The sequence below is a fragment of the Thunnus albacares genome, chromosome 10 (assembly GCF_914725855.1).
Source record: "Thunnus albacares chromosome 10, fThuAlb1.1, whole genome shotgun sequence".
Taxonomy (NCBI): Eukaryota; Metazoa; Chordata; class Actinopteri; order Scombriformes; family Scombridae; genus Thunnus; species Thunnus albacares.
In genome coordinates, this window is record NC_058115.1 from 16,827,956 (window position 1) to 16,852,741 (window position 24,786).

Sequence of the window (24,786 nt, forward strand, 5' to 3'; positions counted from 1 at the left end):
GTAGCAGCATTAGTATCGTGTTGTTTAAAGTTTACGTTTGCATATTTTATCATTATTCTACAAATCATCACCAATGTTTTATTACCTAACATCAGTTGTCATATTAAAAGAGTAAAGGTTTGCTTTCATTTTTAAAACAGTGTGAGTTTGAACTGTTACTAATGTTTTGCACATCACATACATTACCGTCAATGGGCTCTGAGCGCCGCTGTTGATTCATCACTGACGGTAACTGTCCAAACAGGCAGTGCAGCGGTCCGCCCCTTTTAACACTGTTTTTCTGCTTGGACGGAAGATGGTCTAGTCTGTCAAGATTACCAGCGATTCATAACCCGTCGAATTTCTCTGCTGGAAAATACTCTTACCATCCAATTAAGGGATTTCTTGAATCAAGTTTCTCTTGAAAGGGATTACTACGTTTGTACCTTTGGGTTTGTGATGGGGTGGACGTGGATAACCGTTCGCAGAGGCCGATGGCAAGCACTGTTTGTCATTCTTTGTCTTTTCACGCTGAGCTCAGTGACTGGACAGGCTCGGTATTCCATACCGGAGGAGCAGGCAGAAGGGTCTTTTGTTGGAAACATTGCTAAAGATTTAGGCTTGGATGTGGCGAGGCTCATATCAGGTAAAGCTCGTATTATTACAAAAGGAAGCCGACAGTATGTTGATTTAATCCGAGACAAAGGCACCCTTCTTGTTAAAGAGCGAATCGACCGAGAAGAGCTTTGTGGACAGACGACGCCCTGTAGCTTCAGTTTCGAGATAATTTTAGAAAATCCAATCCAGTTATATCGGGTAACAGTGGAGGTGATAGACGTTAACGATAATAGTCCGTCGTTCCCAAAGGACGAAATCAATTTGAAAATTATTGAAAGTGTTGCATTAGGGACTCGTTTTTCACTAGAGAGTGCAGACGATCCTGATGTTGGTATGAATGATATCCAAAAATACACGCTTAAACCATCAGATAATTTCAAATTGGAAGTCCAGAGCCAACCGGATGGAGGCAGATTTATCGAAATGGTTTTACAAAGCCCGTTAGACCGAGAGAAAGAGGAGACTCACACACTCGTGCTGATTGCTTCAGATGGCGGTGAGCCACATAGATCAGGGACGGTGCGTATTCAAATCACTGTGCTAGATGCTAACGATAATGCACCAGTATGTAGCCAGCCTGTCTATAAAGCAGATGTCAGAGAAAATTCTCCTGTAGGAACTGTGGTAACCACTGTTAGTGCAAATGACGCAGATAAAGGAGTCAATAGAGAAGTAACTTACTCTATCGCTCATATTGCCAGAGAGGCAAAGCAGCTGTTTGAAGTCAATGTGAAAACAGGAGAGATTAAAGTTACAGGTAAATTAGATTTTGAAAAGTCTAAGACCTACCAATTAAATGTTCAGGCTAGTGACCATGGGGGACATACAGATACGTGCAAAGTAATTATTCAAATACTTGATGAGAATGACAACGTCCCTACAATACAGCTTATGTCATTTTCTAACTCTGTATCGGAGGATTCTCCCCCGGGGACAACTATAGCTGTTGTTAACGTTGATGATGAAGACTCTGATGGTAACGGTGTTGTCAAGTGCTCCATTAACTCTGACGTACCTTTCAAAATTGAGTCTTCTTTAACAGGATATTACACTATAGTAACAGAAGACGTTTTAGACAGAGAAAGTACCCCTGAGTATAATATCACCATAACCGTCTCTGATCAAGGCTCTCCGCCTCTGTCTAGCAGTAAAAAGATTAATGTTAAAGTGTCTGACGTGAATGACAGCCCACCCAAATTCGACCAATCAGAATATAGTAAGACTGTAAAAGAGAACAACTCTCCTGGGTTGTCTGTGTTTACTCTCAGCGCTAGTGATGCAGACTGGGGCCAAAACGCCCGAGTGTCTTACTTCCTGGAGGAGAAAGAGATTAACGGAGTAGCTGTGTCGTCATTAGTGTCAGTAAACTCAGAAAATGGTGTCATTCATGCAGTGAGGTCGTTTGATTATGAACAAATCAAATGGTTTGAATTTAATGTAACTGCTCGTGATGCCGGATCACCTCCTCTGAGTTCAGTGGCTACAGTTAAAATAATGATCCAGGATCAGAATGACAACCCCCCTCAGGTTCTGTACCCAGTACAGACCGGTGGCTCTCTGGTGGCTGAAATGGTGCCTCGTTCAGCAGATGTGGGCTATCTGGTCACTAAAGTGGTGGCTGTTGATGTGGACTCTGGACAGAATGCCTGGCTCTCCTATAAACTGCAGAAAGCCACAGACAGGGCGCTGTTTGAAGTGGGCTTACAGAATGGAGAAATAAGAACTATCCGCCAGGTGACTGATAAAGATGCTGTGAAACAAAGACTGACTGTTATAGTGGAGGACAACGGGCAGCCCTCTCGTTCAGCTACAGTCATTGTTAACGTGGCGGTGGCGGACAGCTTCCCTGAAGTGCTGTCAGAGTTCACTGACTTTACACACGACAAGGAGTACAATGACAACCTGACTTTTTACTTAGTGTTGGCTCTGGCTGTAGTTTCCTTCCTCTTCATCACGTGTTTAGTGGTTATTATATCAGTGAAAATCTACAGATGGAGACAGTCTCGTATCCTGTATCACTCCAATCTCCCTGTGATTCCATATTATCCACCACGTTACTCAGACACTTTGGGGACAGGGACTCTCCAACACGTGTACAATTACGAGGTGTGCAGGACGACTGACTCCAGGAAGAGTGACATGAAATATATGCAACCGATGAGTCAAAGTTTAGTGAGTGTGGATGGAGATGCGGCTGATACACCGCAGGTGGAAAAGCAACTGTCAGGGAACTGCTCTCAAATGTCAACCTTGGTGAGTAATTTATTTTTAATCCTTCGTTCTACATCTTGTTGTTGTTCTGTTAGTCTTTTCTCCTATAGTATTTAGAGAAAGTGAACGTGCACGGATGTCAGTATCGCCTTAGTGCCGCTGTCCATGGTGCTGGAAAGGTCGACAGATTCAATTTGAAGTAATTTTCTGTACGACTTGTAGTGCAAGGCCAGCAATAAATGTTCTATACTAATGTTTTAAATACTTAGCATGACTCTAAAAACGACAGAGTAGGAGAATTTCATATAAGTTCACACTAACTACAGCCTGAGTGTTGTATTTAACATAAGTTTCCACACAAGTTAAGACTATCCTCAGCAGTTAGAGTTGAACAGCTTAATCAGTGGGAGTTGCATCAACAGTTTTGCCAGCTTGTATGATGCAGATTTTTGAACTCTTTGATTGATTTAATATTCTCAAGATCTATGCCAGCAACAATGAATTGTATTTCATTAAGAAAAAGAACTATATGCACGATTTACACGGAAAACAACGATACAACAGAAAACAAAATGACCAGAATATACTTTTTCCTCCTACCTATTTTTCCCATATCCATATTATTTTTCAATATTCAGATTGTAGTACCGTTTGCGCGTTAAACGATTTTGTTTATTTTGCAGTTTATGCTACGGATCATCATTTTTGTTTCATCACATAGCATCAGTCACAAAATAAAAGTTTGATGAAATTTGGGGGGGAATTACTTGATTTCTTTACTATCTTAAACTTAGGATACCTTTGTGGAACAATACCTCGTCGATTTATAAGCACAGGCTTGATTCATAATGCTTCCATGTTTGCTCTATATACGAATAAGAACAATGTATAAGGTTTAAATACATCATTTTAACTGTTCCTAATAATGTGCACAACAAATACATTACCGTGGATGGGCTCTGAGCGCCGCTGTTGGTTCGTCACTGACTAACTATCCAAATAAGCTGTGCAACGGTCCACCCCTTTATTCCTCTCAGTGTTTCACTGCTTGGTAAGAAGACATTATAGCCCGTCGACGTTTGAATGGCAGCATTTCTCCTAGAATTTCACTGCTGAACATACCGTTACCTTTTCAATTTTTGGATTTGATTACGACAATTGTGAATTTAAAGGGATTACTTCGTCTGTACCTTTGGATTTGTGATGGGCTGGATGTGGATACCCGTTCGTAGAGGCCGATGGCAAGCACTGTTTGTCATTCTTTGTCTGTTCAAGCTGAGCTCAGTGACTGGACAGGCTCGTTATTCCATACCGGAGGAGCAGGCAGAGGGGTCTTTTGTTGGAAACATTGCTAAAGATTTAGGCTTGGATGTGGCGAGGCTCATATCAGGTAAAGCTCGTATTATTACAAAAGGAAGTCGACAGTATGTTGATTTAATCCGGGACAAAGGCACACTTGTTATTAAAGAGCGAATCGACCGAGAAGAGCTTTGTGGACAGACGACGCCCTGTAGCTTCAGTTTCGAGGTAATTTTAGAAAACCCGATCCAGCTTTATCGGGTAACAGTGGAGGTAATAGACATTAACGATAACAGTCCGTCATTTCCAAAGGATGAGATCAATTTGAAAATTGCTGAAAATGCTGCAGCGGGGACTCGTTTCTCACTAGAGAGTGCAGAAGACCCGGATGTTGGTATGAATGATATTCAGAAATACACACTTAAACCCTCAGATAATTTCAAATTGGAAGTCCAGAGCCAACCGGATGGAGGCAAATTCATCGAAATGGTTTTACAGAACCCGTTAGACCGAGAGAAAGAGGAGACTCACACACTCGTGCTGATTGCTTCAGATGGCGGTGAGCCACATAGATCAGGGACGGTGCGTATTCACATTACTGTGCTAGATGCTAACGATAATGCACCAGTATGTAGCCAGCCTGTTTATAAAGCAGATGTCAGAGAAAATTCTCCTGAAGGAACTGTGGTAACCACTGTTAGTGCAAATGACGCAGATAAAGGAGTCAATAGTGAAGTAACTTACTCTATCGCTCATGTCGCCAGAGAGGCGAAGCAGCTGTTTGAAGTCAATGTGAAAACTGGAGAGATTAAAGTTACAGGTAAACTAGATTTTGAGAAATCGAAGACCTACCAATTAAATGTTCAGGCTAGTGACCACGGGGGATTCACTGATACGTGCAAGGTTATTATTCAAATACTTGATGAGAATGACAACGTCCCTACAATACAGCTTATGTCATTTTCTAACTCTATATCGGAGGATTCTCCCCCGGGGACAACTATAGCTGTTGTTAACGTTGATGATGAAGACTCTGATGGTAACGGTGTTGTCAAGTGCTCCATTAACTCTGACGTACCTTTCAAAATTGAGTCTTCTTTAACAGGATATTACACTATAGTAACAGAAGACGTTTTAGACAGAGAAAGTACCCCTGAGTATAATATCACCATAACCGTCTCTGATCAAGGCTCTCCGCCTCTGTCTAGCAGTAAAAAGATTAATGTTAAAGTGTCTGACGTGAATGACAGCCCACCCAAATTCGACCAATCAGAATATAGTAAGACTGTAAAAGAGAACAACTCTCCTGGGTTGTCTGTGTTTACTCTCAGCGCTAGTGATGCAGACTGGGGCCAAAACGCCCGAGTTTCTTACTTCCTGGAGGAGAAAGAGATTAACGGAGTAGCTGTGTCGTCATTAGTGTCAGTAAACTCAGAAAATGGTGTCGTTCATGCAGTGAGGTCGTTTGATTATGAACAAATCAAGTGGTTTGAATTTAATGTAACTGCTCGTGATGCCGGATCCCCTCCTCTGAGTTCAGTGGCTACAGTTAAAATAATGATCCAGGACCAGAACGACAACCCCCCTCAAGTTCTGTACCCAGTCCAGACCGGTGGTTCTCTGGTGGCTGAAATGGTGCCTCGTTCAGCAGATGTGGGCTATCTGGTCACTAAAGTGGTGGCTGTTGATGTGGACTCTGGACAGAATGCCTGGCTCTCCTATAAACTGCAGAAAGCCACAGACAGGGCGCTGTTTGACGTGGGCTTACAGAATGGAGAAATAAGAACTATCCGCCAGGTGACTGATAAAGATGCTGTGAAACAAAGACTGACTGTTATAGTGGAGGACAACGGGCAGCCCTCGCGTTCAGCTACAGTCATTGTTAACGTGGCGGTGGCGGACAGCTTCCCTGAAGTGCTGTCAGAGTTCACTGACTTTACACACGACAAGGAGTACAATGACAACCTGACTTTTTACTTAGTGTTGGCTCTGGCTGTAGTTTCCTTCCTCTTCATCACGTGTTTAGTGGTTATTATATCAGTGAAAATCTACAGATGGAGACAGTCTCGCATCCTGTATCACTCCAATCTCCCTGTGATTCCATATTATCCACCACGTTACTCAGACACTTTGGGGACAGGGACTCTCCAACACGTGTACAATTACGAGGTGTGCAGGACGACTGACTCCAGAAAGAGTGACATGAAATATATGCAACCGATGAGTCAAAGTTTAGTGAGTGTGGATGGAGATGGGGCTGATACACCGCACGTGGAAAAGCAACTGTCAGGGAACTGCTCTCAAATGTCAACCTTGGTGAGTAATTTATTTTTTAATCATTCGTTCTCCGTGTTGTTGTTGTTCCGTTAGTCTTTTCTCCTACAGTATCTAGAGAAAGTGAACGTGCACGGATGTCAGTATCGCCTTAGTGTCGCTGTCCATGGTGCTGGAAAGGTCGATGGATTTATTTTGAAATAACTTTCTGTATGACTTGTAGTCCAAGGCAAGCGGTGAATGTTTTTAATAAAATACTTAGCACGACTCTAAAAACGACACGATAGGAGAAGTTCATATAGGATCACACTAACCACAGCCTGGGTATTGTCCTTAGCAGAGGTTCCACAGAGGTTAAGATTATTTCAACAGTCAGAGTTTAACATCTTAATCTGGGGGAACTGCATCAACAATTTTACAAGTTTGCATCATGCAGATTTTTTTAAGTCTTTGATTAATTTAATATTCTGAAGATCTGTGTCAGCATCCAGACATTGTGTTTCAGTAAGAAAAAGAACTATATATACAATTTACACAGAAAAACAACAACGACACAACCGAAAACAAAAGGACCAGAAAAGACTTTCTCCTACCTCTTTTTCCCTTATCCATACTATTTTTCAATATTCAGAATGTAGTACTGTTTGTGTATCTAACGGCTTCTCTCTTTTTTGCAATTCATACATTAGATGATATTTGGTGATGCATACAAAAAAATCCAATGAAAAAAATCGTTATTTATCTGTTATCTTAAACTTCTGATACTTTTGTGGAACGAGATCTGGTCGACTTATATGCACAAACTTCATTCATAATGTTCCCATGTGAAGCTTTACTCCAAAATGCTCTATACAAGAATACGAACAATCTATAAGGTTTAAATACATCATTTTAACTGTTCCTAATAATGTGCACATAAAATACACTACCGTGGATGGGCTCTGAGCGCCGCTGTTGATTCGTCACTGACTGACTGTCCAAATAAGCAGTGTAACGGTCCACCCCTTTATTCCTCTCAGTGTTTTACTGCTTGGTAAGAAGACGGTATAGCCCGTCGACGTTTGAATGGTAGCATTTCTCCTGGAATTTCACTGCTAAACATACCGTTACCTTTTCAATTTTTGGATTTGATTACGACAGTTTTGAATTGAAAGGGATTACTTCGTCTGTGCCTTTGGATTTGTGATGGGGTGGATGTGGATATCCGTTCGCAGAGGCCGATGGCAAGCACTGTTTGTCATTCTTTGTTTGTTCAAGCTGAGCTCAGTGACTGGACAGGCTCGGTATTCCATACCGGAGGAGCAGGCAGAGGGGTCTTTTGTTGGAAACATTGCTAGAGATTTAGGCTTGGATGTGGCGAGGCTCATATCAGGTAAAGCTCGTATTATCACAAAAGGAAGTCGACAGTATGTTGATTTAATCCGGGACAAAGGCACACTTGTTATTAAAGAGCGAATCGACCGAGAAGAGCTTTGTGGACAGACGACGCCCTGTAGCTTCAGTTTCGAGGTAATTTTAGAAAACCCGATCCAGCTTTATCGGGTAACAGTGGAGGTAATAGACATTAACGATAACAGTCCGTCGTTCCCAAAGGATGAGATCAATTTGAAAATTGTTGAAAATGCTGCAGCGGGGACTCGTTTCTCACTAGAGAGTGCAGACGATCCTGATGTTGGTATTAATGATATTCAGAAATATACACTTAAACCCTCAGATAATTTCAAATTGGAGATACACAGCCAACCGGATGGAGGCAGATTTATCGAAATGGTTTTACAGAACCCGTTAGACCGAGAGAAAGAGGAGACTCACACACTCGTGCTGATTGCTTCAGATGGCGGTGAGCCACATAGATCAGGGACGGTGCGTATTCACATTACTGTGCTAGATGCTAACGATAATGCACCAGTGTGTAGCCAGCCTGTTTATAAAGCCGATGTCAGGGAAAATTCTCCTGAAGGAACGGTGGTAACCACTGTTAGTGCAAATGACGCAGATAAAGGACATTATGGTGAAGTAACTTACTCTATCGCTCATGTCGCCAAAGAGGCGAAGCAGCTGTTTGAAGTCAATGTGAAAACTGGAGAGATTAAAGTTACAGGTAAACTAGATTTTGAGAAATCGAAGACCTACCAATTAAATGTTCAGGCTAGTGACCACGGGGGATATACAGATACGTGCAAAGTAATTATTCAAATTCTTGATGAGAATGACAACGTCCCTACAATACAGCTTATGTCATTTTCTAACTCGATATCGGAGGATTCTCCCCCGGGGACAACTATAGCTGTTGTTAACGTTGATGATGAAGACTCTGATGGTAACGGTGTTGTCAAGTGCTCCATTAACTCTGACGTACCTTTCAAAATTGAGTCTTCATTAACAGGTTATTATACTATAGTAACAGAAGACTTCTTAGACAGAGAAAATATTCCTGAGTATAACATCACCATAACTGTCTCTGATCAAGGCTCTCCGCCTCTGTCTAGCAGTAAAAAGATTAATGTTAAAGTGTCTGACGTAAATGACAGCCCACCCAAATTCGACCAATCAGAATATAGTAAGACTGTACCAGAGAACAACTCTCCTGGATTCTCTGTGTTTACTCTCAGTGCTAGTGATGCAGACTGGGGCCAAAACGCCCGAGTGTCTTACTTCCTGGAGGAGAAAGAGATTAACGGAGTAGCTGTGTCGTCATTAGTGTCAGTAAACTCAGAAAATGGTGTCATTCATGCAGTGAGGTCGTTTGATTATGAACAAATCAAATGGTTTGAATTTAATGTAACTGCTCGTGACGCCGGATCCCCTCCTCTGAGTTCAGTGGCTACAGTTAAAATAATGATCCAGGATCAGAACGACAACCCCCCTCAAGTTCTGTACCCAGTCCAGACCGGTGGTTCTCTGGTGGCTGAAATGGTGCCTCGTTCAGCAGATGTGGGCTATCTGGTCACTAAAGTGGTGGCTGTTGATGTGGACTCTGGACAGAATGCCTGGCTCTCCTATAAACTGCAGAAAGCCACAGACAGGGCGCTGTTTGAAGTGGGCTTACAGAATGGAGAAATAAGAACTATCCGCCAGGTGACTGATAAAGATGCTGTGAAACAAAGACTGACTGTTATAGTGGAGGACAACGGGCAGCCCTCTCGTTCAGCTACAGTCATTGTTAACGTGGCGGTGGCGGACAGCTTCCCTGAAGTGCTGTCAGAGTTCACTGACTTTACACACGACAAGGAGTACAATGACAACCTGACTTTTTACTTGGTGTTGGCTCTGGCTGTAGTTTCCTTCCTCTTCATCACGTGTTTAGTGGTTATTATATCAGTGAAAATCTACAGATGGAGACAGTCTCGCATCCTGTATCACTCCAATCTCCCTGTGATTCCTTATTATCCACCACGTTACTCAGACACTTTGGGGACAGGGACTCTCCAACATGTGTACAATTACGAGGTGTGCAGGACGACTGACTCCAGAAAGAGTGACTGTAAGTTCGGCAGAGCTGGTAGTCAGAACATGCTGATAATGGACCCAAGTTCTACAGGAACGATGCAGCGGATACAGAATGAAAAGAGCATCCTGGATGAACCAGACTCTCCTCTAGAGGTGCGTGTCTTGATTCATCTCCACAAACTTACAATGCTTAAATTATAGTGTATTTTCAGATTGCAGATACTTCTTAGCTTTATTTCTTGTCTCACTGCCTGCTGTGCATCTTCAGTACCACTAGTGTTGGACAGCTCCTCTCAGAGTTGAGCCAGATGACTGAATTGAGAAAGAGTGTGTGAAGAAAATACTACTACTACTACTCTGATGCTGTTTTGTGCCACCAACCTTTTTTCTTTTCTGTACTGCATATGTTTTATTGGGGAAGTTCTTTAATTAGAAACATATGTTGCCTGTATGCTTCCAAGTAAATTTCATTCGGCTGGAGAAATAAAAAACAATAGTAAGATGCTTATCGTGTCACCAGCATGCCTGCAGTTGTACTGCATTTCTCTCTCACTTTTTCTCTACCTGTCTTAAACACCTTATAAAATACATATTTTAAATCAGTTTTATATTTGAATACAGAACACACATGCACACATTAAATTAACCATAACTTATATGCATACATACAAAGATATCCTGGTCCTACACATTCTCACCAGCTATTCAAAAGGGAGTTTTTCCTTTCAGCACTGGCAGCACTTGTGATTTTCATATCGGACTCTAAGGGCCGCTGTTGGTCTTCAAAGCGCATGTGAAGCTTCTGAAACGCAGCTACAGCTCCATTACTCTTCTCAGTGTACCGTGGAGAGCAGGACATTTGGTCGTCATTTTCACCAATGATTTCAAGACCAACGCATTCATTGTCGCACTCTGGATTATAAGCAGACCAACGGAAGAACGTTACGGGTTAACAGGCAGACTTTTTTACACATACTTGTTTGTGGATTTGGACGGACTGCTTCGGGAATATGCCTTTTATCAGCTGTGAACCCACGAATAAATGGCAAGTGCGGGCCTTAATCCTTGTTTTTCTCATTAAGACGACGGTCTGCCAGATCCGCTACTCTGTCCCAGAGGAGATGAGAAAGGGCTCCTTTGTGGGAAATGTAGCTGAAGATTTGGGTATCGACGCTAAAAGACTGAAATCAGGCGGTGCCCGAATTGTTAGCGGTGATAGCAGCGAGTATATTAGGCTGGATGTAGACAAAGGGATACTGGTTGTGGGAGAAAGAATAGATAGAGAGCAGCTATGCGGGCAGACATCTCCATGCAGCTTGAATTTTGAAATGATTATGACGAATCCAATGCAACTACATAGCGTTGTAGTAGAAGTGTTAGATGTTAACGATAATACACCCGTGTTTCATGAGAAAGAAATGCATTTAGAAATCCTAGAATCTGCTCTTCCAGGAACTGAAGTATTACAAGTGAGTGCAACAGACCCTGATGTTGGTATCAACGCTTTACACGGCTATACTTTACACCCAACAACACATTTTAATATCAAGGTCCTGTCCAGCCCAAATGGCCATAAATATGCGCAGTTGTATCTTTCTAATGTTTTAGACCGGGAGAAAGAGGGAAAGCTGCTTCTCACGCTGACTGCTGTAGATGGCGGCGAACCACAGCGATCAGGCACACTAAAAATACACGTAACTGTCCTGGACACAAATGACAATGCTCCGGTTTTTACGCAATCAATTTTCAAGGCATCTGTTAGAGAAAATGTTCCAAAAGGAACTTTAGTGGTGAGCTTGAGCGCAACAGATGCAGATGAAGGGATGAATGGCCGTGTTACATACCACTTTAACCGCATGTCTAGTAATGTTGCTGAACTATTTGATCTGGATGAAAACAGCGGCGATTTAACTGTAAACGGTCTGATTGATTATGAAGAGAGTAAAATTTACGAGATTGGTGTGCAGGCAAAAGATCAAGGTGGTCAAAGCACATCGACAAATGTAATAATTGAGGTGATTGATGTAAATGACAATGCTCCTGTAATAACGCTAACCTCATTTTCTAGTGCCATCGCCGAGGATTCTCCTAGTGGAACTACTGTAGCTATCATAAACGTTAAAGATGTAGATTCAGGGAAAAATGGCAAAGTAGACTGCTCAGTTAACGGCAATATTCCGTTCGCAATCCATTCATCTCTAAAGAATTATTATACTCTGGTAACAAATGGCGTCCTCGACAGGGAGCGCAATCCTGATTACAATATCACTTTCACGGCTGTGGATGAAGGCACCCCGCCTCTCTCAACTAATAAGATCGTGTCACTTCGAGTAACTGACGTCAATGATAATGCCCCCGTATTCGAACAGAGCTATTATGAAGCTAATGTCATGGAAAACAACTCCCCGGGATTATCAGTGTTTTCAGTGAAAGCACATGACTCTGACTGGGGGCAGAACGCACGAGTGTCTTACCTCCTTATTGATACTCAGTTTAATGGTAACCCCATATCCACTTATGTATCTGTAAACGCAGAAAGTGGAGTTATACAGACAGTTCGATCATTTGACTATGAGCAAATTAAAAGCCTACATTTTTTTGTTCAAGGACAGGATGGGGGCTCTCCACCTTTAAGCAGCAATACCTCAGTTAAAATAAACATCCAGGACCAGAACGACAATCCCCCTCAGGTTCTGTACCCAGTCCAGACTGGCGGCTCTCTGGTGGCTGAAATGGTGCCTCGTTCGGCAGATGTGGGCTATCTGGTCACTAAAGTGGTGGCTGTTGATGTGGACTCTGGACAGAATGCCTGGCTCTCCTATAAACTACAGAAAGCCACAGACAGGGCGCTGTTTGAAGTGGGCTTACAGAATGGAGAAATAAGAACTATCCGCCAGGTGACTGATAAAGATGCTGTGAAACAAAAACTGACTGTTATAGTGGAGGACAACGGGCAGCCTTCTCGTTCAGCCACAGTCATTGTTAACGTGGCGGTGGCGGACAGCTTCCCTGAAGTGCTGTCAGAGTTCACTGACTTTACACACGACAAGGAGTACAATGACAATCTGACTTTTTATTTAGTGTTGGCTCTGGCTGTAGTTTCCTTCCTCTTCATCACTTGTTTAGTGGTTATTATATCAGTGAAAATCTACAGATGGAGACAGTCCCGCATCCTGTATCACTCCAATCTCCCTGTGATTCCATATTATCCACCACGTTACTCAGACACTTTGGGGACAGGTACTCTCCAACACGTGTACAATTACGAGGTGTGCAGGACGACTGACTCCAGAAAGAGTGACTGTAAATTCGGCCGAGCTGGTAGTCAGAACGTGCTGATAATGGACCCCAGTTCTACAGGAACGATGCAGCGGATACAGAATGAAAAGAGCATCCTGGATGAACCAGACTCTCCTCTAGAGGTGAGGCCTTTGACATATTGATCTTCATCAATAACTATGTATGTGCTTTTTTAAAGCAGTGGGTGCCCTTGGGGTTCTCATGTAACTTTTAACCCATGAAGCGTTTTCAGAACCACAACTCGTGGACAGCTCCACTGACTGGAAGTTAAATGTCCTTTTTGAACTGCTGATTAAATCGCTTTAGAAAAGGGTTCTAAGTGTTGTATTAAAGTGTGAGTACTTGATGTTCTCGCTTACCAGAACTTTTATAGATACATTTTCACGTTCAGCTTTTATACCATTTGGTTCAAATGCAAGTTAATGCTGCTGAGGGGAGGGGAAGCCTCTGTTCATAATATAACCTCTGCCTCTGTTCTTTCTGTCACATATATTCATATAATTATTAGTAATATTATTAATAACGTAAATGTGATGATTTTGTTCAAAAAAAGATATACACAAACATGTGAAGAAACGTACATGTTTGGTTTTCTGTTTTATATTAATGGATGACAACGGTTTTGATTTACAAATCTAATCTTCTACACTGCAATGCTTGGCAAATAGATTTTTCTATTTTGCCTTTGCTCATGATATTCATGCTTTGGACAGTAAGGGACGCTGTTGGTCAGTGAAACAAGTGATCATAGTTGATTCAGTGGAGGCAGAACCCTTTCCGTTTAGCCAGGAGAGGCTTCAAACTGTGGGCTTCATAAGCAGGACAGCGGCCACAAATGTATTTGGAGCGAGGACTTGAAAATCCAAGGAATACTTGATGCGATTGCCTTTCTTCCTTGTGGATTGTATACAGTAGGCTGCTGGTATTACCTTTTCCTCTTTCGGCAATGGCGTTTGAAAAATCTCATTCATGCATAAAATGGCGTTTGTGTTGCAGGTCAGTATTGCCGTTTCTTCTCTTCCTGTCGCGTCTCAGTCACATCGTCTCAGGCCAAATCAGGTATACAATTCCAGAGGAGTTGAAGAAGGGGTCACTTATTGGGAACGTAGCCCAAGACCTTGGTCTGGATGTGCAAAGGCTCCGTTCTGGCCGTGCCCGTATCGTGACCAGACAAAGCATCCAGTACACCGAGCTGAAAACAGACAAAGGCATTTTAGTCGTGAATGAGAGAATTGACCGAGAACAGCTCTGTGGAGACGTGACGCCGTGCAGCTTCAGCTTTGAGGTGATTTTAGAAAACCCTATGGAGTTACACCGAGTGACAGTGGAAATAACTGACATAAATGACAATTCCCCGACCTTTACAAAGGATGAAATCAAATTTGAAATAAGCGAATCTGCCACACTGGGGTCGCGCTTTTTGTTACCCAGCGCCGAAGACGCAGATGTAGAAAGTAATGGCTTACAGAAATACATACTAACTACCAATGATATTTTTGGCTTGAAGCAGCACTCAAGTCCAGATGGTCGAAAATATGCTGAGATGATCTTACAAAAGGCGTTAGATCGAGAAAGCGAGCCTAGAATATCATTGAAGCTCATCGCTGTTGACGGTGGAACTCCGCATAGATCTGGTACAGTAAATATAGACATCACAGTGCTAGATGCTAATGATAACCCCCCCATTTTCAACCAGTCTCTCTACAGGGCTGCTCTATTGGAAAATTCATTGAAAGGCACATATATCACGACAGTGAATGCAAGTGATGCAGACAGTGGATCACACGGTCTCGTCACATATAGATTTTCAAACATGAAAGAGAGGCTGGCTGATACATTTCTTTTAGACGAAATTACGGGAACCATAACACTTGTAGGGCAAGTGGATTATGAAAAAGATAAGAAATATGAAATTGTGATTGAAGCTATGGACCAAGGAGGTCTGACAGATTCAAGTAAGGTTCAAATTGAGATTGTAGACGTCAATGATAATGCACCAGTTATAAATGTGATGTCATTCTCCAGCCCCGTGCCAGAGGATTCTGCTTCTGGTACCACAGTAGCAATAATTAATGTGATTGACGCAGACTCGGAACAAAATGGCCAGATCACCTGTACAACAGACAGTAGTCTCCCATTTAAAATAAAATCAACATTAACTAATTACTATGCATTAGTTACAGACTCAGCTTTTGACAGAGAAGTTGTACCAGAATATAACATAACTGTAAAGGCATCTGATTCAGGATCGCCATCCTTGTCGAGCACAGCAGTGTTACGTCTGAGAATATCAGATGTGAATGACAATGCTCCGTTATTTGATAAAATTAGTTACGTTGCTCGCATTACAGAAAACAACTCCCCTGGGATGTCCATATTTTCTGTCAAAGCACGTGACGCTGACTGGAATCAAAATGCTAGAATATCCTACTTTCTCGAAGACACACAGATCAATGGTAGTCCCATCTCTTCTTACGTCTCCATAAACACGGAAACAGGAGCTATCAGTGCATTGCGCTCATTTGACTATGAACAAATCAAACAACTTCAGTTAGTAGTCAAAGCGCAGGACGGAGGCTCACCTCCACTCAGTAGCAATATGACTGTGAAAATAATGATCCAGGACCAGAACGACAACCCCCCTCAGGTTCTGTACCCAGTCCAGACCGGTGGCTCTCTGGTGGCTGAAATGGTGCCTCGTTCAGCAGATGTGGGCTATCTGGTCACTAAAGTGGTGGCTGTTGATGTGGACTCTGGACAGAATGCCTGGCTCTCCTATAAACTGCAGAAAGCCACAGACAGGGCACTGTTTGAAGTGGGCTTACAGAATGGAGAAATAAGAACTATCCGCCAGGTGACTGATAAAGATGCTGTGAAACAAAGACTGACTGTTATAGTGGAGGACAACGGGCAGCCCTCTCGTTCAGCTACAGTCATTGTTAACGTGGCGGTGGCGGACAGCTTCCCTGAAGTGCTGTCAGAGTTCACTGACTTTACACACGACAAGGAGTACAATGACAACCTGACTTTTTACTTAGTGTTGGCTCTGGCTGTAGTTTCCTTCCTCTTCATCACATGTTTAGTGGTTATTATATCAGTGAAAATCTACAGATGGAGACAGTCTCGCATCCTGTATCACTCCAATCTCCCTGTGATTCCATATTATCCACCACGTTACTCAGACACTTTGGGGACAGGGACTCTCCAACACGTGTACAATTACGAGGTGTGCAGGACGACTGACTCCAGAAAGAGTGACTGTAAGTTCGGCAGAGCCGGTAGTCAGAACGTGCTGATAATGGACCCCAGTTCTACAGGGACGATGCAGCGGATACAGAGTGAAAAGAGCATCCTGGATGAACCAGACTCTCCTTTAGAGGTTGGCTTTGCCTTTTTTTTATAATGTGCTATAAATCTGCAGTACAATGTTAATTTTATCTTTATACCTTTGGTGTCAATCCATATAATTAGCGTTGGTAGATATTTACTGAAATGCCTCGATTGCTCATGATTTCAGTTCAGTTATTCTGCTAATTTATCTAATCTGAACGTTTGCTGTTTTACGAAAGTATGCCAATGTGATCATTTGAAAGTATTTGTGCTCATACTTAAAGTGACATGTAGGCATCGGTTTTCAGGACGTCAGTAATATCAATCCTGAATCATTCCGCAAAAATGAAAACACATATATAGTCTTTAAAAGATAACTTATAAAACCATGCTTGCATGCCATGTATCTTTTTGAAGTGTGTCCATCTTTTCCATGGAAATAAGACCAATAAGTCATCTGTTTGATCTGCGGAACCATCATTGATTGGCTAAATTAGGTGTCTTCTCCTCGTTGTTCGACGTTTTTCATTTAGTATTGTTGTCCTTTTTTACTATTATTCATATTGGTATATTATTGATTTACAACAAATTTGAATTTGGTCACGTGCATAGATCTACATCAGAGCCTGTCAGCACCATGGATAGCGCGACATCATTGATGTACTCCTGCACCTTGTCAAAGTATTTCCTCTCTCTCTCTCTCTCTCTCTCTCTCTCTCTCTCTCTCTCTCTCTCTCTCTCTCTCTCTTCCTCTCTATTTCTCTCTGTCTGTTTGTGTGTGTGTCTGTGGGTGAGAGGGTGGATATCAGGTGCTGTGTTTGTGTGTAAAACGGTTGTGAGTGCTCACATAAAAATTCTTATATCGATACAGCATAATATCACATTCCACTGATATACGCAGCAAACTACTTCTAATTTCTTCTTAATAATTACCTTATAAACATTATTAACATATTTTAAAACATATTGTGATCAACCCCATATGAAGCAGCAATGTCTGTGCAATGTGTAGTTCAGTGCTTTCAACTCATAGGGACGCTGTTGACCAGTCTGCTGAGATTTCAGAGCTCGTTGCAGCTGTACCTCCCCCATCATCTAGAAATGTTACGGAGGAAGAGAAAACATAATCGAAAAGGCAGGTTTTGGAACAAGGGGATCATCAAACACGGAGACACCAGGCGAATTGACAGCATTATTGGGGTGTGGATACTTGATTATTTTACTGACATTTCTATTTGAAATCTTTTTCCTCGTAACGGATTTGATACCACTGTTTTGGACGGGAGAATGTTGGATAGAACAATGAAACGGCAAGTGGGCCTGTTTTTGTTTATTTCGGTCTTTTCTCTCAGCTTGGTTTTTGGGCAGGTCAGTTACTCTATTCCTGAGGAAATGGCGAAAGGATCTTTGGTCGGTAACATAGCACACGATTTAGGTTTAGATGTGAAACGGCTGAAATCAGGGAAAGCTCGTATATATACCGGAGAAAGTACCGAATACATCGAGTTGAATAAAGAGAGAGGAGTCCTCCTGATCAAAGAGCGGATTGACAGAGAAGCGCTCTGCGGACAGACGACGCCCTGTGCTCTTGATTTTCAAATAATTCTCGAGAATCCTATGCATTTTTACAGCGTCACTGTCGAGATCACCGACATTAACGATAACTCTCCCAGTTTTAAAAGCGGTGAAATGAAATTTGAGATGAGTGAATTGTCTCAAATTGGATCAAAATTTGTTTTAGAAAAGGCAGTTGACGACGATGTAGGTATTAATGGTCTCCAGGGCTATTCGCTGACTTCAAGTGACACCTTTATTTTAACCCCTTATAGAAAAGGCAGTAGCAGGAATGTTGAGATGGTTTTAAAGAAGCCTCTTGACCGAGAGAAACAGGAGCGGTTGTCTTTAGTATTAACTGCTTTAGATGGTGGTGACCCGCAGCTCTCTGGAACAATACTAATTGTCATAACTGTATTGGACGCTAACGATAATGCACCTGTTTGTACTCAAACAGAGTATAAGACTAATGTAAAAGAAAATTCGTCGAAAGGAACTGTTCTAACTACGGTGAGCGCAACTGATGCAGATGAAGGCCCGCACGGCCACGTACAATATTCAATTTCAAACGCTCCTAAGGGGGCATTAGACTTGTTCGATATAGACAAAGATAATGGAGTGTTCACGTTAATGGGAAAACTTGATTATGAGAAATTTAAACATTATGACATAGATGTCCAAGCAACAGATGAAGGTGGCAAATCAGACGTATGTAAAGTTATAATTGAGGTGATGGACACAAACGATAACCCACCAGCTATCAATATTATGTCAACATCTTCCAGTGTATCTGAGGATGTTAAGCCAGGGACAGTTCTCACAATGATGAACGTTCAGGATCCAGATTCAAATGAAAATGGCAAAGTCCACTGCATTTTAGATGAAAATATTCATTTTACAATCACATCAACATCAAATAATTTTTTCAATCTATTGACAGAAGGAGAATTAGACAGGGAAAGAGCATCTCACTATAATATAACCGTGACCTGCTCTGATGAGGGAGTGCCCTCCCTCTCCAGCAGCGTCACTCTCACCTTACAGATCTCTGATGTGAATGATAACGCACCTGTCTTTGAGAGAAGCTCATATGAGGCCTACATTGTAGAAAACAACACACCAGGCCTCTCTATATTCACAGTGAAAGCCAAAGACGCTGACTGGAACCAGAATGCCCGTGTTTCTTACATACTGGAGGACTCCTCTGTCAACGGAGTGCCAGTCTCCTCATATGTGTCCGTTAGTGCTGATAGTGGAGTCATCCATGCAGTTCGCTCTTTTGACTACGAGCAGATCAAAGATTTCCAGTTCCGCGTCAAAGCGCAGGATGGAGGCTCCCCTCCACTCAGTAATAATGTGACAGTGAAAATACTTATCCAGGACCAGAACGACAACCCCCCTCAGGTTCTGTACCCAGTCCAGACTGGTGGCTCTCTGGTGGCTGAAATGGTGCCTCGTTCAGCAGATGTGGGCTATCTGGTCACTAAAGTGGTGGCTGTTGATGTGGACTCTGGACAGAATGCCTGGCTCTCCTATAAACTGCAGAAAGCCACAGACAGGGCACTGTTTGAAGTGGGCTTACAGAATGGAGAAATAAGAACTATCCGCCAGGTGACTGATAAAGATGCTGTGAAACAAAGACTGACTGTTATAGTGGAGGACAATGGGCAACCCTCTCGTTCAGCTACAGTCATTGTTAACGTGGCGGTGGCGGACAGCTTCCCTGAAGTGCTGTCAGAGTTCACTGACTTTACACACGACAAGGAGTACAATGACAACCTGACTTTTTACTTAGTGTTGGCTCTGGCTGTAGTTTCCTTCCTCTTCATCACGTGTTTAGTGGTTATTATATCAGTGAAAATCTACAGATGGAGACAGTCTCGCATCCTGTATCACTCCAATCTCCCTGTGATTCCATATTATCCACCACGTTACTCAGACACTTTGGGGACAGGGACTCTCCAACATGTGTACAATTACGAGGTGTGCAGGACGACTGACTCCAGAAAGAGTGACTGTAAGTTCGGCCGAGCTGGTAGTCAGAACGTGCTGATAATGGACCCCAGTTCTACAGGGACGATGCAGCGGATACAGAATGAAAAGAGCATCCTGGATGAACCAGACTCTCCTCTAGAGGTCAGTTTTCCAGAAAGAATGGTGTAAGTAATGGCATATTCATGTTTCATATGTGGCCACACGATTCTTTTCTGTTGAGCAGTGACACATCGACCCATATTCTATATGGACTTTTATCTAGTTCTTTTTCTCATTGGTTCCTTCCTTGTCCTTTCAGGTGCAGTTTATTTGAACTGGAGACTTTTCATTTATTCTGTAAAGTTAGTTTCATGTTGACAATTGAGCATTTTGATAACGATATTTTCCATGAATAAGTGAACATAAATAATCCCAATTAATCTTCCTAGATTTGTATTTAACATGTGGTAGTACTTAAACAGAAGAAATAATGTGTACTTTTCAGTTAATGGGGTTGTCCAACCTTTCAAACACATTTCCATGACAGAAAAAAAACTGTTTGAAATTCAGGAATTGTAGCTCCAAACTCTGTATTTGTCTTTTAGCAGTGCTTTTTCAATTCAGCACCATGGATAGCTCCTGAGTCAGCTCCGGCTATGTTGTCTCAGCACAGTTTATTGTTGCAGTGTGATTGCGTGTTAGATTTAAGAAAGTCCTTCCACCCTTAAACATTAAACCTTTTAATCTAGCAGCACAATTTTAATTCATGTTCTCATCTTGTTTCCTCTTTTTACAATATAATATATACTTGATTTACATCTAAAGGCCTATACTGTTTGTGCAAACACACAGTATTCTTACCTTTTTTACTTGCTTCATTTATTTGGCATCAGTTGACTCCATGTTGTGGAAAGTTATGCAGTTCCAATTAATTTATTTTTATTGTGCATATTGGGCATACTCGGAAGTAGTATGGTGCAAAGTTTCTCATTTGGTTTTGATGTAATATGAAGTTTAATCTTTTCCAGTTCTAATATTCTGAATAAAGGGCTTCTGACATTGTAGAAGAAATCTGGTGATGTCAACCTTGCAGTTATTACTACTGAGCATCCCCTGAGGGAGATATCACATAAGATACCACTTACTCATTAGAGAGTTATATGTTTAAACTCTGATTGTACTATTTAAACGCACTGTAAATGTTTAGTTATTCATCAGTTGGCGTCATCTACTTTACAGTGTTACACACTCGATTTGTAATTTCAATCAAAGCCTTTGTGTTTTGTGAAGCTTACTTGTAAATGAATAAATAATGACGGGTAAATATAAAGAATGAAATCGATCATTTTGATTTTCTTTGTTTTTAAAAGTATAATAAAGACAGTGAATGTAGCCTGATGTTAAAGCTTTAAAATGGCACAGAGCACATGGATGTGTGTGTGTGTGTGTGTGTGTGTGTGTGTGTGTGTGTGTGTGTGTGTGTGTGTGTGTGTGTGTGTGTGTGTGTGTGTGTGTGTGTGTGTGTGTAACATGAAAGCATTTCGTTTAACTACAGTGCGTCAGTACCATTCCTCAACACTTTTTGTACCGAATTCACAAAGACTCAGTGTTTGTTGTTGTTGTTTATACCAGGGTTTTTTTTGCCATGTCATGCAGTTGATCTGTCAGGCTCCTTTTAAAATACACATAAACCTAAGAAGACGTAAACAAATGTTTTGTCATATAAATTTTTCATACTGAATTTACGAAATTTGATAACCTGAGCATAGAAACCACTCACAATTGTTTTTCATGTTCCACAGTATTCTGTAGTTCAGCATGATGAACTCTTAGGGCCGCTGTTGGCCAGTCTGTGTTAGTAAAGGGAAAGAAGTCAGCAGTACCTCCCCCATCATTTCAGAAAGAGAACGAGAGAAAGACACAAGGAACAGTACAGAAGACGAAAACCAGAGCTCTAAATGTTAATTTGGACGGGCGCTGTACTTTTACATTTGTAGTTCACGACATAACTGGTGATTATATACAACCCGAGGACAGAAAAAGGGATTTTCTCTGAAGAAAAATACGTTTTTACAGGAATATCACGCGGTTCACTTCACAGGAACATGACGGACAGAACAATGAGACGGCAAGTGTTGCTGTTTATGTCGATTCTCTATCTCGGTTCAACGTTTGGGCAGGTCAGCTACTCCATTCCAGAGGAAATGCCCAAGGGCTCTTTTGTGGGTGATATTGCTCAAGATTTGGGTTTGGATGTGAAAAGGCTAAAATCAGGAAAAGCTCGCATTTATACGGGAGACAGTGCAGAGTACATCGAGTTAAATAAAGAAAGAGGAGTCCTCCTTATCAAAGACAGAATAGACAGAGAGGCGATCTGCCCGCAGACATCGCCCTGTGCTTTGCATTTCCAGGTTATTTTAGAGAATCCCATGGAATTTTACAGCATTGCTGTCGAAGTTACAGATGTTAATGACAACGCCCCGTTTTTTAAAAGAGATGAAATGAAATTCAGAATAAGTGAATCAGTTGTTACAGGGACAGTATTTGTGCTTGATCAGGCAATAGATCTGGATGTCGGTGCAAATGGTCTTCAGAGTTATTTGTTAAAGCCAACTGATAACTTCGTTTTGAGACTGCAAAATCAAGCCGACGGAAGCAAGATGGTAGAAATGGTTTTACAGAAACCTTTAGATCGAGAAAAACGTGATCGTTTGTCGCTTGTATTGACTGCAGTAGACGGCGGTGAGCCGCAGCTTTCCGGGACAGTGCAGATAAATGTTAACGTGCTAGATAGTAATGACAATGCTCCACTTTTTACTCAGAAGATCTATAAGTCCACCTTAAGAGAAAATTCACCCGCAGGAACGATAGTGATTACAGTTAGTGCATCTGACTTAGACGAGGGATCTAATGGAAAGATATCCTATGCTATATTGAACTCTGTTGATGATGCATCTGAAGTATTTGACATAAACGGAGAAACTGGCGAGGTTAGATTGGTCGGAAGCACTGACTTTGAAAAGAAGCGACAGTATCAAATACATGTCCAGGCCAGTGATGAAGGGGGGCTAACCGATTCCAGTAAAGTTATAGTGGAAATAGTTGATACAAATGACAACATACCTGCCATAAATTTCATGTCAAAGTCCACTGTAGTAACAGAGAACATTCAGCCTGGCACTGTTGTGACAATTGTAAATATCCAAGATCCAGACTCAGGTGAAAATGGTAAAGTGCAATGTTATATTAACGAGAACATTCCATTTTCAATTTCTTCAACGTCAAATAATTTCTTCAGTATAGTTACAGACGGTGATCTGGACAGAGAGAGAGCCTCTGAGTATAATATAACTGTGACCTGCTCTGATGAGGGAGTGCCCTCCCTCTCCAGCAGCGTCACTCTCACCTTACAGATCTCTGATGTGAATGATAACGCGCCTGTCTTTGAGAGGAGCTCATATGAGGCCTACATTGTAGAAAACAACACACCAGGCCTCTCTATATTCACAGTGAAAGCCAGAGACGCTGACTGGAACCAGAATGCCCGTGTTTCTTACATACTGGAGGACTCCTCTGTTAACGGAGTGCCAGTCTCCTCATATGTTTCCGTTAGTGCTGATAGTGGAGTCATCCATGCAGTTCGCTCTTTTGACTACGAGCAGATCAAAGATTTCCAGTTCCACGTCAAAGCGCAGGATGGAGGTTCCCCTCCACTCAGTAGCAATGTGTCAGTGAAAATACTGATCCAGGACCAGAACGACAACCCCCCTCAGGTTCTGTACCCAGTCCAGACTGGTGGCTCTCTGGTGGCTGAAATGGTGCCTCGTTCAGCAGATGTGGGCTATCTGGTCACTAAAGTGGTGGCTGTTGATGTGGACTCTGGACAGAATGCCTGGCTCTCCTACAAACTGCAGAAAGCCACAGACAGGGCGCTGTTTGAAGTGGGCTTACAGAATGGAGAAATAAGAACTATCCGCCAGGTGACTGATAAAGATGCTGTGAAACAAAGACTGACTGTTATAGTGGAGGACAACGGGCAGCCCTCTCGTTCAGCTACAGTCATTGTTAACGTGGCGGTGGCGGACAGCTTCCCTGAAGTGCTGTCAGAGTTCACTGACTTTACACACGACAAGGAGTACAATGACAACCTGACTTTTTACTTAGTGTTGGCTCTGGCTGTAGTTTCCTTTCTCTTCATCACGTGTTTAGTGGTTATTATATCAGTCAAAATCTACAGATGGAGACAGTCTCGCATCCTGTATCACTCCAATCTCCCTGTGATTCCATATTATCCACCACGTTACTCAGACACTTTGGGGACAGGGACTCTGCAACACGTGTACAATTACGAGGTGTGCAGGACGACTGACTCCAGAAAGAGTGACTGTAAGTTCGGCAGAGCTGGTAGTCAGAACGTGCTGATAATGGACCCCAGTTCTACAGGGACGATGCAGCGGATACAGAACGAAAAGAGCATCCTGGATGAACCAGACTCTCCTCTAGAGGTTAGAATTCAACATTGTTCTACATTGAATTTGACATATGATGCAACACATAAAAGCATTGTTTTTAAATTGAGACGTATACCAAATGGTTATTTTTAGTTGTGTTGAGAATTTGCACTGGATCCTCGGTGATTTTACCACAAAACCAACCGTCTTTATCTTACCTTTTCGCATTGTTATTATCATCGCTGCTATGTGGTTTTTAATTGTGTCCTCATATTGGGTCTTTGGCAAGGCCAGGCACTTTTAACCATATTTTTTTCAGAGCATATGTTTTTTTTCCTGTTTATAA

The 24,786-nt window shown here is 42.1% G+C and overlaps 7 protein-coding genes across 17 annotated transcripts in view; all 7 read left to right on the top strand.

The window, feature by feature from the left end:
• Positions 1 to 24,786, top strand: part of LOC122990858 (protocadherin gamma-C5-like) — a 293,120-nt gene that overhangs the window by 135,810 nt on the left and 132,524 nt on the right. The window lies entirely within an intron of this gene.
• On the top strand, positions 355 to 3,439 carry LOC122990865 (protocadherin beta-16-like). The gene has a single exon (XM_044364431.1). The coding sequence runs from the start codon at positions 439 to 441 to the stop codon at positions 2,923 to 2,925; it is 2,487 nt and encodes an 828-aa protein (XP_044220366.1). The 5' UTR covers positions 355 to 438; the 3' UTR covers positions 2,926 to 3,439.
• LOC122990872 (protocadherin beta-16-like) lies at positions 3,784 to 10,306 on the top strand. Of its 2 annotated transcripts, none has more exons than XM_044364438.1 (2): positions 3,784 to 6,309; positions 9,865 to 10,306. In XM_044364438.1, the coding sequence occupies exons 1-2, from the start codon at positions 4,012 to 4,014 to the stop codon at positions 10,030 to 10,032; spliced, it is 2,466 nt and encodes an 821-aa protein (XP_044220373.1). In that variant the 5' UTR covers positions 3,784 to 4,011; the 3' UTR covers positions 10,033 to 10,306. The 2 variants fall into 2 exon arrangements, with proteins under 2 accessions (XP_044220373.1, XP_044220374.1); XM_044364439.1 differs by having other exon boundaries at positions 3,784 to 6,276; positions 9,832 to 10,306.
• Positions 7,375 to 9,822, top strand: LOC122990926 (protocadherin gamma-A11-like; the record flags this gene model as incomplete). The annotated part of the gene is made up of 1 exon (XM_044364503.1): positions 7,375 to 9,822. A coding segment is annotated over exon 1 (2,256 nt), but the record flags the coding sequence as incomplete, so codon positions are not given.
• LOC122990876 (protocadherin gamma-A2-like) lies at positions 13,835 to 16,534 on the top strand. The gene has a single exon (XM_044364444.1). The coding sequence runs from the start codon at positions 14,078 to 14,080 to the stop codon at positions 16,532 to 16,534; it is 2,457 nt and encodes an 818-aa protein (XP_044220379.1). The 5' UTR covers positions 13,835 to 14,077.
• Positions 17,330 to 21,314, top strand: LOC122990888 (protocadherin gamma-A2-like). Its single transcript, XM_044364456.1, has 2 exons — positions 17,330 to 20,151; positions 20,309 to 21,314. The coding sequence occupies exons 1-2, from the start codon at positions 17,749 to 17,751 to the stop codon at positions 20,321 to 20,323; spliced, it is 2,418 nt and encodes an 805-aa protein (XP_044220391.1). The 5' UTR covers positions 17,330 to 17,748; the 3' UTR covers positions 20,324 to 21,314.
• LOC122990861 (protocadherin beta-16-like) lies at positions 21,598 to 24,672 on the top strand. The gene has a single exon (XM_044364428.1). The coding sequence runs from the start codon at positions 22,095 to 22,097 to the stop codon at positions 24,591 to 24,593; it is 2,499 nt and encodes an 832-aa protein (XP_044220363.1). The 5' UTR covers positions 21,598 to 22,094; the 3' UTR covers positions 24,594 to 24,672.

Coding starts and splice junctions, on each gene's coding strand:
- LOC122990888 (XM_044364456.1), top strand. CDS start 17,749: ATGTTGGATAGAACAATGAAACGGCAAGTGGGCCTGTTTTTGTTTATT.
- LOC122990865 (XM_044364431.1), top strand. CDS start 439: ATGGGGTGGACGTGGATAACCGTTCGCAGAGGCCGATGGCAAGCACTG.
- LOC122990872 (XM_044364438.1), top strand. CDS start 4,012: ATGGGCTGGATGTGGATACCCGTTCGTAGAGGCCGATGGCAAGCACTG. Junction 6,310..9,864: donor CTGACTCCAGAAAGAGTGAC/ATGAAATATATG, acceptor AGAAAGAGTGAC/TGTAAGTTCGGCAGAGCTGG.
- LOC122990861 (XM_044364428.1), top strand. CDS start 22,095: ATGACGGACAGAACAATGAGACGGCAAGTGTTGCTGTTTATGTCGATT.
- LOC122990876 (XM_044364444.1), top strand. CDS start 14,078: ATGGCGTTTGAAAAATCTCATTCATGCATAAAATGGCGTTTGTGTTGC.